At 58.1% G+C, this 18121-nt stretch overlaps 1 protein-coding gene across 6 annotated transcripts; it reads right to left on the reverse strand.

Annotated features, from left to right (window-relative positions):
- Nucleotides 1–650: 650 nt before the first annotated feature.
- Nucleotides 651–17217, reverse strand: FHOD1 (formin homology 2 domain containing 1). 6 transcript variants are annotated; one of them, XM_021541121.2, is made up of 24 exons: nucleotides 17004–17217; nucleotides 10488–10594; nucleotides 10300–10364; nucleotides 8935–9002; nucleotides 8738–8843; nucleotides 8267–8361; nucleotides 7731–7842; nucleotides 7544–7638; nucleotides 7312–7455; nucleotides 6979–7193; nucleotides 6715–6825; nucleotides 6394–6417; nucleotides 5680–5733; nucleotides 5099–5265; nucleotides 3951–4846; nucleotides 3543–3695; nucleotides 3226–3408; nucleotides 2840–2959; nucleotides 2526–2687; nucleotides 2235–2425; nucleotides 1970–2162; nucleotides 1738–1891; nucleotides 1476–1652; nucleotides 651–1072 (listed from the first exon to the last, which is right to left on the reverse strand). In XM_021541121.2, exons 1-24 carry the CDS (start codon nucleotides 17187–17189, stop codon nucleotides 990–992), a joined length of 3861 nt encoding a protein of 1286 aa, XP_021396796.2. In that variant the 5' UTR covers nucleotides 17190–17217; the 3' UTR covers nucleotides 651–989. The 6 variants fall into 6 exon arrangements, with proteins under 6 accessions (XP_021396796.2, XP_077642481.1, XP_021396797.2 ...); XM_077786355.1 differs by lacking the exon at nucleotides 17004–17217 and having other exon boundaries at nucleotides 10488–10976; XM_021541119.3 differs by lacking the exon at nucleotides 651–1072 and having other exon boundaries at nucleotides 1174–1652.
- Nucleotides 17218–18121: the final 904 nt, after the last annotated feature.

Genomic DNA, 18121 nt, shown 5'->3' on the forward strand with positions numbered 1-18121 from the left:
CTCTACCACAGGTGAGAGTGCCCAAAGCGCTGGCAGAGGGGGATCCTCAGAAATGGCACTCACTGTGAGAAGCCCATGTGTGGGGTTTAAGCTGTGTCTAGCATGGCATGAGCCACATGGGACAGGAGGTGGCAGAAGCATCTCCCAGGCTCCCATGGGGACAGGCAGATGCTGTCTTTGATGCATTTACAGGAACAGGCAGCTTGTCTTTGCCCAGCACAGATATTTCCGAGGCTTGCAGCTGGGGGATACATGGCTGCTGTGCCCTGGACCTGCTCTAGAGGAGAACAACCACGCTGCCTCTGAGCCATTTCTGGGTCTGGCTAAACCCCCCAGGAGAGGTTTGTAAAGGAGAGGTGAAGTGAGACAATTTTACTGTGCTGTGGCCTTGTGCTCGAGCCACTGCTCCTGTCCTTGAGCATGCAGCCTTGAGCCTGGCAGCAGTCCTTGCTCCTTCTGGAAAAGTTCCCCAGCTGTCCCGGTATAGAGGGGATCATGCTGTCCCCAGAGGAACAATGATTCCTACAAGCCACAGGCTGGCTGAGTGCTTGCCCCAGGCAGCAGGGTTGGGGATGCAGGAGAAGGGATACTGGCTTGGCCAGGGAGGAAGTACCACATCATTCTGGCCTCTCAGATCCAGGAACAAGAGATGCTGACAGCATATCAGATCATTTTATTGCCACAGTGGCTGTGGGCCAGACCCAGTTCCCAGAGGGTATCTGAGCCCAGCCCCTTGACCCCTCTAATACTGTTGAGAAGATGAACCTCGAGCCTCCAAGCACGAGTGCTGAGCATCCTCCATCCCAGTCGCCATGGAGCAGCTCTGGGGCATCGCTCCCATCCTGCTGCCTGCACCTCTGGAAGCTGGAGGCCAGCAGGGCAAAGTGAGGCGAGGCCAAAGGTGCGGAGCGTGCTTTTCCTGGAACCACAGGGGCTGCCACCACGTCCTGCCCTGGGGCTGCTGGCAGTGGGGAGCAGCAAGAGCCCCCTCAAACCTCCATGCCAGGCGCCTGCCCCAGGCCCAGCGCCTGCACCAGCTCGTCGCTGAGCCCGCTCTTCAGCGTCCGCCGCACTGCGGGAAGGGGAGAGCGTGGCCCTGGCAGCACAAGCTGCGCTGGGTGCCAGAGTCCCCACACAGGGGGCCTGCTCAGCCAGGGCCAGGGCATGGCTGGTATCAGGGTACATCATGGTGGCACACCCATGACGAGAGGGGGACAAGGCATGGGGACAGAGCACAGAGACATGGAGATGAACAGAAGACAGTGACAGGGACAGAGATGAGAGGGAGTATGGGGATTAGGCAGAGCCTGGGAAGAGAGATGGGACAGGGTATGGCAAGAGAGACAAAGAGATGGGAAAGGGTAAGGGGACAGGGACGCAGAGCTGGGAAAAAGCATCTGAGCAGGGACATGGAGATGGGACAGAGTGTGGAACAGAGATGGAACAGGGCACAAGGACACAAGGATGGCACTTACAGGACTTCCTGTTGACACGGGACCTCCTGCGCTCCTTGTTGGGGCAGGGTCGGGGGTTGGGATTGTGAGTCACTGATTTCACCAGCTGGTCCATGATTTCATCTGAAGCATCATCGGGTGAGCTGGGAACATCCTCCTGGGCTGGAGAGCTCTGGGTTGGGGTGCCATGTCCTGTTCCTGCATGGGGACAAAAAGGATGCTGGCACCAGCTGTTCCCAGCCAGCTGGGCATGTCTTGAGTTCCTCTGCCATCCTGCTCCTACCCTGGCTGGCTCGGCTGCGGCGGGCAGGGATGTCTGTGGGGGAGGTCAGCAAAATCTTCATGCTCTCATGACCCGCTTCCATCTGCTCCTTGGGGCTGCTGGACACCATGGCAGGTGGCAGAACTGCCTCAGCAATGCCAGAGAACTTCTCAGTCTGCAGCGGGAGGAGATGTTGGTGCTGGGGACACGGGGAGCGTCACCTGCTGGTGGCGCCCAGCCAGTGTCCCCGTACCTCGGTGATGAGCCGTCCCCGGGTTTTGCTGCGCTCGCGGTGGGCGGCGCGTTTCTTCTGCTGCAGCAGGACGCGCTCCCGGCAGGTGCGGTACTCCAGGGCGAACTCCTGCAGCAGTTTGCAGATGGACGTCACCTTCACTTCCCGCGCCACGCTCGCTGGGTACCCCAGGTACAGCAGGAAGGAGTGAAACCTACAGGAACATCAGTCATGGAGAGCCACCAACAGGACTGTAAGGTTCCTGCTGCGTCCCCAAGCCACCAACCTGTTGAGGACACGCCTGTGCACCACCTTCAGGACGATGATGCGCTGGGTGCTGTCCTTCAGGAATTCTGTCAGCTTCGTCTTCAGCACTGGCTTGGTCTCATGCTTGGCAATCACCTTCAGGTTGTGCCAGGAGGCCCTGCACCTCCGCTCCAGCTGCACCAGGCTGTTGGCCAGCTCTTCAAAGTCAATCTGGAAGAGTGAGATGTCAGTCCATGGCCATGCTGGTGTAGCTGGGCAGCCGCAGGACCCACAGCCTCCCCTTGCCCAGGTGTCACCTGCCTTGCCTCACCTTGGCGGAGCGGGTGATGGAGGCAATTTCTGAGTAGAGGTCAGTTGTTTCTGGGAACTTCTCTACCACCATCTGGCAGAGATGGTAGAGCAGGGACTGCCGGTGCACTGTGTCCTTCACTTCTGAGACCTTCTCCAAGTAGCTGAGCTCGAAGCCTCTGCTCTGAAACCCAATGGACTCAGCAGGGACTCCCCTCCCTACCCCAGCAGACTTCCAGCCTGCAGATCCACTGGGTCCCCACCAGTACCTCCCAGCTCCCCACAGACCCTTCTGGGTACCCACACACCATGGCTAGTCCTCGCCCTGCTCCTCACCTGGGAACCATTCAAGAAGTTGCCCGTGGCCAGCAGTGTGGCCAAGATGCACTTGAATGTGTGATTTCTGGCCAGCTGCTCCATGCCTACCTTCAGATCAAAGAGTGGCTCTGCGATCTCCTGGGTGAGGGGAGAAGCAGGTGAGATCCCTTGGCCACTCTCTCCCTTGGGAGCTTCAGCATTCACCCATGAGGACAACCACCTCCTAATCAATCCAAGCCCATGCTTGCCTTGGGGATCTGCAGCCCATCCCAAGCCATCTTGGGGCACCTCCCATGTTTGGATATGACAGGTGCTCACCAGAAACATGCTTGGCTCAGTGCTTAGCACTGCTGGGGTGTCAGCAGTGGGAGGGCGGAGGGCAGATGTGATACATGGCTCTGTACCTGCTCCAGGCTCTCATAGTCCAGCTTGAAGGCCCAGAGCTGAAGCCTGGCCATGAGGTCACTGATAGAAGACAGGGAGAGCAGGAACTGCTCTGCAGAGCCCAAAGGCACATCAGGATTGGCCAACTGGGCCTCCTGGATCTTCTGTTTTTCCTCCTCAGTTGGGACCATGGTTAGGATTTTCTGGAGCGGGGAAAGAGGGATATGTTAGACTCAGGATGTGTCACCCCAGGCATCATGGCACGGACACCTCAAAGCCTGGGGAAATGACCTACTGAGGACCTCAGAGGAGCTGAGCCTGCTTCTCTTGTGCTCACCTCAATCCCTTCCTTACTGACTGCAAATTCATCAAAGTTGAGCACGGCTGTCTTGATTATATGGATGGGAGGCAGCACAGTGAGGCCAATGTTGATGGCATTGCTCCTCTTAGGGTCCAACACCACCACCACCTTCTTCCCATCAATGGCTTTCTGCAAAGAGGACAGAATGCATGGGGACAGCCAGGCAAAGGGCTCACCTTCATGAACTTATGAACATGGGGAACCAAACACAGACCAGGCAGTGAGCCAAACCAAATCTGTGCATGGCCCATAACCATCCCCAGTGAGCCTCCAGGCTTCTGGTGCCCATCCTTGACATAGGGAATGGGTAACAGGGTCACCAGAGGAACCCACAGCCTTCCTCCTACCCCTCAAGTCCCCTTGGCTAATGGTGCCCAGTGGTACCTTTGAGGTTGGCGCTTCCTTTGACCGTGACTCAAAGAGATGCTCCAGTTTGGTAGTATTGACTTCGACATTCTGCAGGGATGCCCAAAGTGTCCCCTGGCCAAACCTGCCAGGCTCCACAGTGCCATCCAGCTGCTTCAGCTCCTTCCAGAAGAGCTTCACTGTCCTCTTCTTCTTGGCCTGGGAGGGGCCATCTGTTGTTGAGGGACCTGGCAGCCCTGGTGGGGGTAGGCAGCCGGGGACTGCAGGAGGTGGAGGTGGTGGTAGTGGGCAACCAGGGAGTTCAGGAGGTGGAGGTGGTGGTGGTGGGCAACCAGGAAGTTCAGGAGGTGGAGGTGGTGGTGGTGGGCAACCAGGGAGCGCAGGAGGTGGAGGGGGAGCCATGAATGTTCCAGCACTCATTGCTTCAATGCCAGGATGGAGGAAAGACCCGTTGGTCATTGGCCCTGTGTCCAGGATGTCAAAGTCTTCTTCTTCTCCCAAATCAGTGAAGTCCAGGTCCTTGATCTTCAGCTGCACGGGGATGGTCTCCAGGCGCTCCCATGTCAGCTCTGTGTCCTTTTTGATGGGCATCATCCCAGTGTTCTCCAGCTTCTGCGTGTGGGTCTCATCATCTATGCTGGACATGGCACGTACCAGCTTGGCATGGGCACTGGCTACTGGCCCATCTGGAGCCCTGCCACGGAGCCGGGGACTCTCCTGCTCCTGGCTGCTACTTCCCTTGGTGTCCATCTCCACCTCACCCTGGGTCTGGGGGGATAAAGGTCTTTCATGGAACATCTTCTCCCTCCCCGACTCCGAGGAGCCCTTGGCATAGAGCATGTCTAGCATAAACTTGGTGTCAGAGGAGATGGTGCTGCAGGAGTCAGTGATGTCAGATCGAGCCAAACGAGACCCTGCAGGGAAAGAGGGAGAAGCTGGGACAATCTGCTTGGAGGGGGCAGGTGGTGCTGGGCTCAGTGTAGAGTTGGAGTCCTGCTCTGCAGTGGGGTGTGCTCAGATGCTGGCATTTGGAGCAAGGAGGTACCACCAGCTCCTCCAAGGCTCTGTGTGTCACAGATACAGGCATGGGATGGGGACTGAGGGGCCACTACTCCCCACCCCAGGGACCCAGACGAGTTGGGAGCACACACCCTGGCAGCACCTACTTATGCTGGGTGCCTCCATCCCGGAATCAGAGGTGCCATGATCTCTTTCCCATGCAAGAGCAGTAGGATGCTCCAGTGTAGTATCACTGAGGACATCAAGGCGTCCCTTGGCCATGGAAGAGATCTTCTCCTTCTGGGCTGCAGCCAGGTTCTCCAAAAAGCGAGCTCTGCAAGATGGGGTGGATGTTGGCCAAAAGCAAAGCAGGGATGGGGACAATAGGGACAACCAGCAAACCACACCACACCACACTGCACAGCCAGTCCCACAGCACAGAAATCCCCTACACTGGTCACACCACATCGCAGACACCAAGGATTCAACCTCCTCTGAGCCCTGCAGAGAGAGGTGATGGCCCCACGGCTGTGCCAACAGGGTGCTGCTGTCACCAGTTGGTCCCAACAGACCTGGTGCTCACTGCAATCCTCATCCAAAAGCTGCAAAACCCAGGAGGGCACCAAGGCAGAGACCTGAGGGCATGCTCCTGCTCCTCAGGCCCTGTGTGGCCAGAGCCCAGATACCTCCAGCCGGGCACCAGTCCAAGGAAGCGCATGCCTGGAGACACACGCATGCCTCTACTTACTCAAACTTCTTCAAAATAGGCTTGTCCCCATGCAAGGAGGGGGCATCCTCCCGCCTGAGGGAAAACAGGGGTTAGCCCCCACTGCTGGCGGTCCCCTGGGGCTCGTGTCTCCTGCACACACCCACCTGGCAGCCCTCCAGCATGGAACCCTTGCCCCGTGGCCCCAGGAGAGCCCTGGCAAGTCCCTTCCAGCCCAGGCACCATGTGGCATCAGGTGCTGGAGAGATGGGACATCGTCCATCATATGGAGTGGGCTGTGCCACCCCCAGCAAGAACACCTCACCCCAAAGCAAGGATCAGAGGGTGCCACATCCTGTGGGGTGATGGGGGAGTGGGTTGGGGTCCCACAGGTAGGACTTGAAGGGGAGAGGCAAGGGATGGAGGCAGCAAGGTGAGTGCAAGTGCCTGCTCCCCCAGAGCATCATAGGACATGGCAAGGGAGAATTAATAGGACATTAAGCTGAAAGAGAGTAGGTTTATATTGGATATTAGGAAGAAATTCTTCCCTGTGAGGGTGGTGAGACACTGGCATGGGTTGTCCAGAGAAGCTGTGGATGCCCCATCCCTGTAAGACTAGGCTGGATGCTTGGAGCAACCTGGTCTAGTGGAAGCATTGGAACTAGTTGCTTTTTAAGGTCCCTTTCAACCCAAACTATTCTGGGGTCCTATGACCATGCTGGGAGGGAGCACGCACGTGCAGAGCCAGGCACTTACCAGACAGGGGCAGTTTGGTGCAGCCTGCAAAAGGAAAGACAGAAAGAGTGGGCAGAGGAGAGGGCAAGCGTGGGCAGAGAGGAGAATGAGGAGGAGCTGGAGCAGAGCTGTGCATGCCCAAAGGATGCCTTGGAGCCCCTGGCTGGACCCTTTGAGACCTGCTGCTCCCCCATACATCTGTCCAGCCCCAGTGCCCTCCCAGACTGCTTCCCCCTGGGGAAAGGCAGAGTGTGCCCTGAGATGAACACACCCCATGCTTCTGGGAGCCCACCCTGCTGCCCTGGGGGACCCCCATGCCCCCAGCCCCTCCTGGCTCCTTACTTGTAGACGCTGCGCTCTCCTGGGCCCGGGGGCTGCTCCTTCTCCGCCGGGGGGGAGGCCAGGGCCAGCCGCACACTGGACGTGCTGTTGTAGATGCTGGTGGGACAGGGTCTGGAAGAAGTTGACAGGGACTGAGAGCAGGTCCCACAGGACTGCTCTCCACCCTGACACCAGCAATGGATGCAAGTGCTGCTTATGCAGCATCTTGGTGTGTTCACCATCCCACGAGCATCCCCACCACAGACCACCTCCAGCTGCACTTACTCTGCTGGGCAGCTTGGTGCAGGGATAGGCAGGGTGTCCTCAGCTGGGGGCTCCTTTGGAGTGCCAGGAGACTCCAGCAGTGGCTGGGCATCAGCACTGGGATCCTGAGTGCCACCCTGGGATCGCCGCCCACGCCGGCCCTCATCCGTCCTCCTGCGCTCTTTGCGTCCCCCTGAGGGCGGCTCTTCCACGTCATCCTCCAGCTTGAGAGCACTCTGTGGAGGGACCAGGGGCATGGCACCGGGCACAGCAGCATCCCTGCCACTCCATGCACTCACCCTCCCTGCTGGAGGCGGGTGGCACATGGCCAGACCCTGCTGGAGCCCCGCTCACCTCGTAGAGCGTGAACTGCTGCTTCAAGTCGAGGTCGGTGCCCTTGCTGCCCAGGTACTGCTGCACCACCCGCTCCATGCCCTGCTGCTCCAGGCAGTCGGTCACGTCGTAGAAGGTGTCCTGGTCTGGGAGAGCTGCCAGTGTCTGGGCAGAATCAGAGGGATGCTGCTGGCACTGGGGTGGCCCGCACTGAGCCCCAGCAGTGTGGCACCACCGGGACACCCCCACAGACCTTGTTAATCAGTGTCATGGTGAACACCAGCAGCTCGGTGTCAGCCCCGTTGCGCTGCTCCAGGATGGCCATTAAGTTGGACCACGGACAGGCTCCTGGGAAAAGGGGCATGAAGAGGTGACATGCAGGCCAGGAGGGGACACTGTCCCCCAGCAGGGACCTCGCAGGAAGCTGGAACTGCACTCACCCCTGGCCTGGTCCACGGCGTTGACGGCACGGATGAGCAGCAAGGCGTTGGGCTCTGTGTACTCCACAAACACCAGGAGCAGCTTCAGTGCCGTCTTCACCACCAGGCGAAACTGGGATGAGGGATGGCAGTGGGACAGCAGCACTGACAGGGGCCTGCCAGCGTCTGCTGGGGCACTGTGGGGTGGCTGTACCCATGCCCCAGGACTGGGAGCTTTGCTGTGGGGCCAGGGACCTGCAGCTGTGAGGCTGATGGCCAAGAGGCACTGGGAAGGGACCTGGAGCAGGAGTGTCTTACTCAAGCTCTGTGCCTGGGAATGTGGTCACATGAGGACAGGGAGGTCTGCAGATCCCGGGTGGCTTCCAGAAGGCTGGGAGCAGGACCCGACACAAGCAATGGTACCAGGGTACCAAGCCCAGAGGCAGAAAGTGAAGTACATCCTCTGAGGGATGGTTCAAGGGGACAGCCACAAGCAGGGAAGGGAAGGGGGTGCAGTGGAGGGCACAGGCAGCCCCCCAAGAGCAACAGGCACTCACTGGGCTTCCTGACAGCGTGTACAGCCACTGGACAGTCTCGTTGTGGTTGATGACACCTTGCATTCCATCCATGAAGAGCATGATCTGGCTCAAGGCTGCAAGGCAGAGAGTGGGCAGGCCGATGGCGCAGCAGGCAGGGGCTGGGAATTCCCATCCCTGCACAGCATCATTGCAGCAAGGGCAATGTCTGGCTGCTGGGAAGGCAGAGCAGCCCTAGTGGACTTTCTGACTCGCCTGCCCTGAGTGCCAGCCTCCCTCTCTCAGGACAAGCACAGAATCCTGGAATGCTCTGGGTTGGAAGGGACCTTTAAGACCCATCCCAACTCCCCTGCCACAGGCAGGGACACCTTCCATTAAACCAGGTTGCATAGAAGACCCATCCAGCCTGGCCTTGAACACTTCCAGGGATGGGGCATCCACAGCTTCTTTAGGTAACCTGCTCTGCATCCACAGAGGTGCCCAAATACCAACCCCGGAGGATGTAATTCTGGTAGTTCTGGTCAGCCTCTGCCCCCACTTTGATCAGGCATGTCAACCCCTCCAGGTTCACAAACTCTGGCACCAGGTCCTTGTCCTCCTGTGGGGAGAAGGCCAAGTGTTACCACAGTGTGGGTGGGCAGCCAGGCCTGGGGGAGCCCCTGTCCCCCACCACACCAGCATCACCTCACCTGGAAGAGCTGCTTCAGGGAGAAGAGGGACCTCCGCAGCTCAGGCCCCTGTGAGTTGTACAGCTTCTCTGGGAGAAAAGGAGACATGTGGTGTGAGTGGCTCACTACTGAACTGGGGCTCCCAAATGCTCTCAGCTTCCTGGGAAAGCCCCTCATCCTGACCCTGATCCCTGTGCCATCACCCCAGCATTGCCCCGGCTGTGGGACACACTGGCTGGAAGCAGCTGCTGTACCACAACTACACATTCAGCCCTCCCACTTTCCTATTTCCTTTTTTGTGTCCTCTTTTTCTGACCAGCAATGACACAAATATCCCCTTTGGTTTCCTGTGCAGAACCTAAACAGGAACACAGGCAGGAGGCTGAGCTACTTTTAGCCATCCCTCCCTGGGCACAGCCATGCCATGGTTCTAGAGTTCTCAGCAGCTCCAGGGCTTGGGAAAAACCACAGGATGGGGATAGGAAGGCCAGTAGTGTGACACAGGTTGCTCAGGGACAGGACTGTCACTGGGGTGGAGACTGTGTGCTTATGGGGGTGGTGCCTGCAGGCAGGAGCCAGCGTGGAGCAGCCAGGAAGGCTCCATGAAGACACCAAAGCCTTTGGGAGCCAGCATTTCCCACATGCAAAAACTGAGTTAGCCATGCATCCCAACTTATTTGGGTCGGCCTCACAGCTGCAACAAGCCAAAAACAAGATGTCCAAGTAGTCCTCCAGATATGCCCTGTAAAACACAGTGTCCTGGCAGCCTCCTCCGCTCGCTTATCAGCTTGTCAGGGAGCTGAGAGGGAAGGCAGAGCTGCTGGGAGGAACAGCAGAAGAGCTCAGGGCTCAGACAGAGCCTGGGAACTGCTGGCAAAGAGCAAGACCATGACCCTGACCCTGGGCTTCCTGCCCCTTCCTGCATAGTTCAGCTGCAGCCCTGCACAGTCAGCTGATGCCCTTCTGGCATCATTCTGCTCAATGCTTGTTTTTCCCCTGCCAAAGACAAAAAAAAGGCTTGAATCTCCCGAATATTTTGTAGGACCTCAGAGCAGGCTGCCTGAACCATGGCAGCACTTTCTCCTGCGCAAGAACCCTTTGTTTATGTCTTCACAGCTATATTTAGAGCTTGCCTGAATGACCCAGAATAACTGCGGTGGGTGGTGGGCTCCCAGCCCAAGAGGCAAAAGTCCTGATCTCTGAGGATGGAGGGGATTAACCCAGCGGGTACCCCGTGTCCCCTGATCTCTGGGAGGGGTTATGGGGTGGAAGCAGCCCTCTCCATCACAAAAACCCTGGCCAAAATTCACTGCAGAGGCAGACCTCCACCCCCCAGGGCAGTGGAGCTGCTGGACCAGGCTGGAGAAGGGAGCAGCCCCGACTCACCGATGATGGCGTGGACTCGGACGGAGAGCTGCGTGCGCAGGATCAGGGTCGGCCGTCTCCCCTTCCTAAGGTGGGGGAAAATGTGCTGTGAGTGCCTGCAGTGGGAGCTCCACAGCTCCTTGCCCATGGTGTACACACACGTGGGGTCCCTGTGTCCCCATGGGCCTCAGGTACCTCATGTGCCCTACCTGACCTCCTCATAGAAACCCTCCAGATCATCCTTCTGTTCCAGCAGGGATAAGTCAAGGTCCAGGTAGTGTCCAGAGGGCGAGACCTGCAGCGTGCAGTCCTCCAGCTGGGGATGCAGACAGCGAGGCTGAGTGCCCATGCCCACCACACCCCCACAGGCTCCCAGAGCATTCCCAGGCCACCCTCCTGCCCACACTGGCAGACACATCCTGGAGTGAGGTGGCATGTCCCACCTGTCCCCAGTCACTGGCTCTGCAGGGAGACGCCTGAGCACCTCCTGCCTCAGCCTGTGGTAGCAGCTCTCTGGCCACAGAGAGAAACACACAACTTTCCCAGGCATCGCCTGAGAAAGGCTGTGAGATCAGAGAAAAGAATGAGAAACAATTCTTATCTTCACTTGCTGCACCTGTTGTTGTGAACACATAGAATGTGTTATAGAGATTTGTTTACCAAAAGGTGGTTTCTTAATTAGAAATGGTGATAGTGTTTGGATTCAGGACTAATTAAGTCTACCTATATCGTAACTGTCTATAAAAGCAATGGTTACTTAATAAGAAGAGAGATTGATCAACCTTCTGTGAATCATGGAGTCAATGATAATTATTACCTGGGCAAGGGCCTGTCACAACAACATCAGCCTGGTGCTGGTTGTGGAGAAACACGGAGCCCCAGGCTGGAAGAGGCTGAGTGAGGGCAGCCCTGCCAGCATTGAGCTCCTCAGCAATCCCCGGGTGGGACCCATGGCAAGAGGTTGATTGACTCCCTGGGGCTCCCTTTAGTCAGCAGGGGCTCAGCTGGGGCAGGACCTGCCTCCTCCCAGGGCTGGCAAATTGCCCCCCCCTGCAGGGACTGGGTCTGAGGGAAGTGTTGGGCACCCAGCCCAGCCAGGGACCCCCCAAAGCAGTGCAAATCCCTGGGATGTGCCCTGGCTGACACACCCTCTGACTCAGCCCAGAGCCACGTGGCATCTTCCATCAGAATTCCAGCAAGCACAGCCCTGAGATGAGGCTGGGGCAAGGGGCACCTTCCCACAAAATCCGTGCACAGCACCCATGGTGCACAGCCAGTGGGCACTGCACCCACAGCGTCCATGAGTACCCTGGAGCCAGCAGCACCCCACAGCACCCAGGCAATTCTGGGACACAGCAACTCACCCTCGAGGCATGAGCAGAAGCAGAGGGAGGGCAGTGCCAGCACCCTGCCTCCCCTGCACGCTGGATCTGTTCCCAAACCACTTGCAACTCCCCTGCCCCACCTTCTCCCTGCTCATCCCACCTCTGAGGAACACATCTGCAGGGCAGGAACGGAGGACTGGGATAAAACCCCAGTATTAAAGCTGCTCATGGTGCAAACAAGAGCAGGCAGTGCAAGCAGCAATAGGGGAGAGAAATGGGGATCCATCAGCCAGCTAAAACCCCACCTCAATTTCAGCACCAAATTGCAAAAGCTCCAAGCACAGTCCTGTGGCTGAGGAGCTCAGATGGGAACAGTCACAGCTTCTCTGCCTTTCCCATCAATGCCTTTCCCCACTGTGGCCCTGGAGATCCCACAGCACCTCTGGGTAAGGCTCCAGCATCTCACTGGGATTCCTTTCCATGGCATTCCCATCTCCTTGCATGGCAGCATTGTGCACAGGCTCACACATATGAATTCACTCTGAGTGTGACGTTAATACCAGAGGGTAAAGTCAAATGACACATGCATGAAGTAATTAATAGGGGCAATTTGGCAGGGCACTGTTGTTGGGTTGGATGTTGATGTGTCCCACTCCACCTCCTGTGGCCACTGGCCATGCCAGCCAGCCATGGCAACGTGCAGCAAACACAGGCTGCTGGCACTGGGCAGGTGCTCCTGGCTGCCAGCTCTGCCTTCACAGCACGGGTCTCCAACACTGACAGGGTTTGCTCAGGGGAATGCTTCAATTCCTCCACTGGGACAGGCTGTCCTGCATCAACCTGGACATCCCTGCACCCACCCAGCCAATTCCTGCATGCTCCTGGGCATCCTCCCAGACATCTTTGCATCCTCCTGGCCACCCCTCCACCTCTCCAGCATCCTGGGCATCCCCTCAGGCATCCCTGCATCCACCCACTCTGGCACTCTAGGCTGGCAAAGAGCAAATGACCCCAGTACAAAAGCCTTGCCTTCTCTGGGCTGCCACAGCCCCAGCAAGCCAGAGTTAACATCCCCGGCTCCTCTGGGGCTGGTGACATGTCCCAGCTGGCGGGGGGAGGCCAAGCCCCTGGGACCTGACCCTGCCTATTTCCCGTGTGAGCTTGGCAGTGTTTCCCACCAGGGATGCTCCAAGCACTGGGCCCTGGCTTGGCTCTGGCCTCCCTGGGGATGGAGAGAGGCTGTCCCAGGCTCCTGCAGCCCTGCCAAAAATCCTGGGCAGCACTTCCATGTCAGGGAGCAGCAACTGCCCCAGGGCCAGGGGCTGTTCAGACAAGGGGTTTACACCCTGTAGGATCAAGCTGGGATCCCAGTGTCATGCTGCTGGGAGCAGCAAGTTGGGGTCACAGGTCACTGGCAGCTCCCAGTGCAGGGTGGCTCTGATTGATCTGTCTCCTGCCTGGTAAACCATTACAAAATGAGCCAGATTTTGAGGGCAAAGCAGAGCTGGGAGAGGAGAGTGTCCCACGCTCACACACCCAGCCTGTGGCTCCTGGGAGTCCCAGCCACCCTGCAACAGGATGGATGGGTGGATGGATGGATGGATGGATGGATGGATGGATGGATGGACGGACGGATGGATGGATGGATGGATATCCTTCACCCACTCACAGGGAGGTTCTGGGGTCTCGCTGAGGACACAATGCTGGTGCCAGCCCTGATGTGGAACAAGCACCCACGACCTGGAAAAGGTTTCTGTCTGTGTTGAATGCTCCACCCCTGGAAGTGTTCAAGGCCAGGCTGGATGGGACTTGGAACAAGAGCTCTAAAGGAAGGTGTTGCTGCTCATGGCAGTGGGGTGGAATAAGATGATCCCTTTAAGGTCCCTTCAAACCCAAACCATTCCAGGATTCAATGGGGATGTAATGGAAACCCCCTCACCTCCAACATGGAGACATTGTCCAGGCACAGACAAACTCACACCACCCACCACAGCATCACATTTTCCTGCTCACTCCTATCACAGCACCCCCACATGGGAGGATGCTCCAAGGCCAGGCAGCAAATACCCTCTTTATCTGCCAGCAAAGGAAACACTTTTACCCCCTTTCTAACACTTTCTTTTTTCAGTAACCACAATTTCCCAACATTGCTGCAGCTCTTCTAGAAAGCCTGTGGGGAAATTACAGTAAAAATATATTATTTAAATATACTAGGCAGCAGTTAAACATGAGGCACTGACAGGTCAGAAAGCCCTGGCATCACCAGCTGCTGCTCATCCTCCCAAAACACACAGGGGCTGATGGTTTACAGAATTACACCAGCCACAGGACCCACCCCAACCCCAGCCAAGCGCATTCACCACAATTTAGTTGTAGGGCTAAGAGGGGTGTCCACTGCCAGGGCACTCAGGTGCTTGTCCACTCCTGCATGATGGATGGCAGCAGATGGATGAGAACACTGCCACTGCCTTATGGGGGCAGGAAATAATATCCAAGCCAGGAGGGATCTCTGGAGGTCACCCAGAGTCAGCCCAGAAGTGCAAACCTGCTTCCCTCTGGAAGCTCCTCCGGGGCTCAGTGCTCATCAGCAGAGCTGTGGCAGTGGGAGGACCCCAGTCCTAGGCAGCAGTTGGTGTCCTGGAAAAGCCACGGCATGAATGCCTGGCTGCAGCTCCCTTCCAGGGATCCATGCAAGGAATGGATCCTTGTTGGGATGCTGTGTTGGGAGCTGGGGAGTGCTGGGGGCCGCTGAGCACCAACACTCAGTGCTGCTGACGACCCCTCCTCACTGCTTTTGTGCAGTCCAGGGGTGAAGTGGGGCAAAGACTCACACCAAAGCCCTCCTCAAGCCTGTTAGGAAACAGAGGGCACCAGGGCCGTGGGATGGGGATTGCTCACTTCACACACAGAGACTGCCCCACCAGCACATCTACTGAGTACAAGAGCTCTCAGCAAGTTTATGGCACTGAGGCCAGTGAACTGTTTGCTCTTCCCAGATTTCCGGGGGGAGGAAGGAGAATGTAAAACTCTAGCCTGATGAGTTTTGCAATTGTTTGGAAAAATCCCCAGATTCAGAGGCGAGATAGTGCTCCAGGGGCATTTGGGGACTTAAAGGACAGCCAAAAAAACCTGCCCTGTCAAAACCTGCCTGCCGAGGTTCAGAGAATGGCCACGCCTTGCCCAAGCATCACCCAAGGGTACTAGAAAAATGCTGGAAAGCTGAGAAGATAGTATCAGCCCGGAGGCAAACAATGCAGCAGCAGCAAACAAAGCAGGAAGGTATTTCCAAGCACAAACACAGTTCCCGGAGAGCATGAAAAAGTCATCAGTGACAGATCGTGTTCAGGGAGAGGAAGCACCAAGGGTGTCATGGGGCAGGACAGGCTATTCAAGGCAGCGATGCTTGCACCAGAAACCTCTTGCTCATCATCTCTAATCTGTCCCCAGCACAGGGAGCTGCTTAGCTGGGCCCAGCAAAAGTAGGACTCAGCTGCTCTCCCATGGCAGCTCATCCCCTGGGTGCCTGCTGCTCAGTCTTCCTCCAGAGATGAGGGTACCCCAGCCCAGCTCCCTCCTGGCTGCTGCATCCTCTTCCAGTGCTCTGCAGGTCCGGGCATGAGCCCAGCAGGACAAACCTGGCACCTGGCATTCCCAGATGATTTTTTTTTACAGCCAGTTCCTTGGGAAAAATCTGAGTGTTCATCTACTAATTTTAGGGTGGTGACTAATGGAGCTGAGTGCTACCTGGCACATAAGGCACCAGGGGAGGCTTTGGCTGGTCATACCAGGGGAACGATATCTGCATGGCTCCAAGAGTGCCAGCTCTGAATTTTGACTGAACTGAGTGGCCTGGGAGACTGATGTCACTCCACAGGCTGTGAATCCCAGTGTGGGAGGCTCCCAATGAGAACATTTGCTCATGCAAACCCCAGCCAGCATCCCAGCTTGTCAGGTGGGGCATTCTGCAGCCCCTGCTGCCTCAGTTGGTAAAGGCAGTATGGTTTATAACCTATATAATCCAGAAATCTGGTTTAAAAACCCAGAACAGGATCCAGGCTGTTCACCTGTGATTTCACCAAGGGTGAATGGGATGACACAGGGAAAAAATATCCAGAGCTTGGTTTAGGTAGAGAACAGAGCCTGAAATCCCAGGATCGACACACTTCTGGTGGGCACAGGACCTCCTTGCAACTCTCCCGCCCTCGGGAACGCAGTGTCCAGTGTCCCCTCCCCCTCCACTGCCCCGTGCCACCATGGCAGCACTCTGGGCTGGGGATCCCGTTACAGCCAGCTCCTGCCCAGGCTCCTGCACACGCCTGAAATTTGAGTTTGCTCCATTCGTCATGTCTCCAGGCTGTTTGTTCCCAAACAAACTCCCCTTAGTCACCACCTAAAAATCCCATGACGGCGACATGAGACGCTGCTTCTTTGCTCCAAGAAAAATGAAAAGGGGAATAAACGGGACGGGAATTTTTTTTTTTTTTTTTGATGCAGGCAAAGGTCTCGAAGTGATCACCTCTCCCCTGGAAGGTCAGCAAGCTTAGTGTCGGGCACATCGAGCTGAATTTCACCCTCCTGTTGCTCCATCTCTCCGCTCTAGCTCTGAGCGGAGCTCCCCCCAGCCAGCCGGGGTTCCTGCCTCCCTTCCCTGCACTCCCGGAGTGCTGCAGGACGGAGATGCTCAGCTATTGCCAAGCTCTGCTGGGTCCCGCGTTCCTAAAGAAAACAAGCCTGTCCCCATCCTGAGAAGGATGCTCCGAGAGCATCACGCCCACAGCAGGTACACAGGGAGGGTGCCCTGTCTCCCCTTTTCTCTCCACTTCCCAGCCCGAGCCAGACTTGAGGACACACAAACAAGGCACGGTGCCTCGCTGCACATCCAGCCTCCTGCCTTCCTGCCAGCTGAAGGAAATTGCTCAGCATACATTTCCGTACTGCTCTCCGGTGACAAAGCTGCTGCCGGACCGCTGAGATGAGGGGCTGGTGACCCTCCGCCCCCACCATCACCTCCCCAAGCTCCAGGTGCGGCAGCAAGAAGCAACACTGGAAGCGTCCCAGGCGGAGCGGCGAGCTCGGCTCCCGGCTGCCGGCGTGGAAGTGCGAGGCCGGTGCGGAACACGCCGCCTGCCTCAGCCCCGACCACACGGGGATGGACGCGTGCCCTCATCCCGCTTCCCCCTGCCAGGGTTCCTGCCGCTCCGAGCGCCACATCCTCTTCCTCCCGCCGGCTCACACGCGGGGCGGCCGAGGCTGGCATCTCCCGCGGGCTCACACCGGGAGCGCTGCCGGGGACACTCCGTCCGATCCCTCGCCCTCCGGTCCCCTCCAGCCAGCAATCCCCACCCCGTGCCCCGCACGGTGCCCGCACGGGGCTTTCCCCGCCGCCCCGTCCCCGCTCACCGGCAGCGGGGCCCCGACCAGGCGGTGCAGCGCGGGCAGCTGCGCCCCCAGGGCCAGCGCCTCCTCCAGGGCGTAAACCGGGGCTCGCCGGGGCTCCGGGAAGCTGCCGAAGGCGAAGGGATCCCCGTCCTCCAGGTACTGCACCCGGCACGGCACCGTCGCCTCCGCCGCCTCCACCACCGCCATGGCCCCGCCGCCGCCGCGGCCCCGTGCGGCGCCGCGCCCGGGGCGGACACGGGCTGGGCCGGCCCCTTCGCCCTGCCCTGCCCCGGAGAGCCGCTCGCTGCTCGGCGCGCCCTCCCGCGGGCCCGTCCGGGAAGGATGCTCCAGGCGCCGGGATGCTCCAGGCTCTGGGGGGGCTCCACTGGAACGCTCCGGCATCAGGGGTGCTCCAGGATGGATGCGCCGCGTTGTGCGGGGCTCCGTCAGGGTGCCCCGGTATCGTGGATCTCCAGACCCCAGGCTGCTCCGGCGTCAGGGGTGCTCCAGGCACTGTGGGGCAGCACTGGGATGCTCCAGGATGCTCCAGGCCCCATGAGGTTCCGGGTGAGTCTGCTCACCCCAGGTGACCTGGAGCACGGATGGACAGCTGGGCTCAATCTCCCCATCCTGGGGCAGGGGGGAAGCAGCACAGGATGAGCTTCCTGCATCCAAGGGTGTTGTGGTGCTGCCCTGGAAGTGGGGCATAAAAAACCCATTTTACTTTCCTTTTGACAGGTTTCCTGGACAATGACAGTGATCAGGTGTGATGGAGTTATGGGCAGGGTGCTTTCCCCTTGCTCCTGCCTCCAGCTGCGTTCCCCAGCTGTTGGCTTCTGCTGGCAAACATTTGTAGCACATTTGTACCCAGGCAGAGAGATGAGAAAAGATGATGCCACCGAGGCCCCCAGGGAAGTGTCCTGTGGCCCATTCCTACCTGGCCAGTGGGCTCAAGCTGGCACTCAGCATCTGAGAGTGCCCATGCCACAGGCACTGCCAGCCAGAGGTCTTGCTCTGGCTAAGGTGTCCTGTCCTGTCCTCCAGAGATATGTGGGCACAGGTCAGAGCTGGCTCTCCATGGAGCACTCTGCCAGCATCCCATCTCCGGGCTGCTTGGGCTGCCCACCCAGAACATGGAG

This window comes from Lonchura striata, chromosome 13, assembly GCF_046129695.1.
Source record: "Lonchura striata isolate bLonStr1 chromosome 13, bLonStr1.mat, whole genome shotgun sequence".
NCBI classification, from domain to species: Eukaryota; Metazoa; Chordata; class Aves; order Passeriformes; family Estrildidae; genus Lonchura; species Lonchura striata.

Excerpts from the sequence above, each read along its gene's own strand:
- FHOD1 (XM_077786353.1), bottom strand. The coding sequence starts at position 10,828 with ATGCCTGGGAAAGTTGTGTGTTTCTCTCTGTGGCCAGAGAGCTGCTAC. Across the intron at positions 9,003-10,299 it reads CCGAGTCCACGCCATCATCG|AGAAGCTGTACAACTCACAG; the intron begins GTGAGTCGGGGC and ends CTTTTCTCCCAG. Across the intron at positions 3,696-3,950 it reads AGGAAGCGCCAACCTCAAAG|AAAGCCATTGATGGGAAGAA; the intron begins GTACCACTGGGC and ends TCCTCTTTGCAG.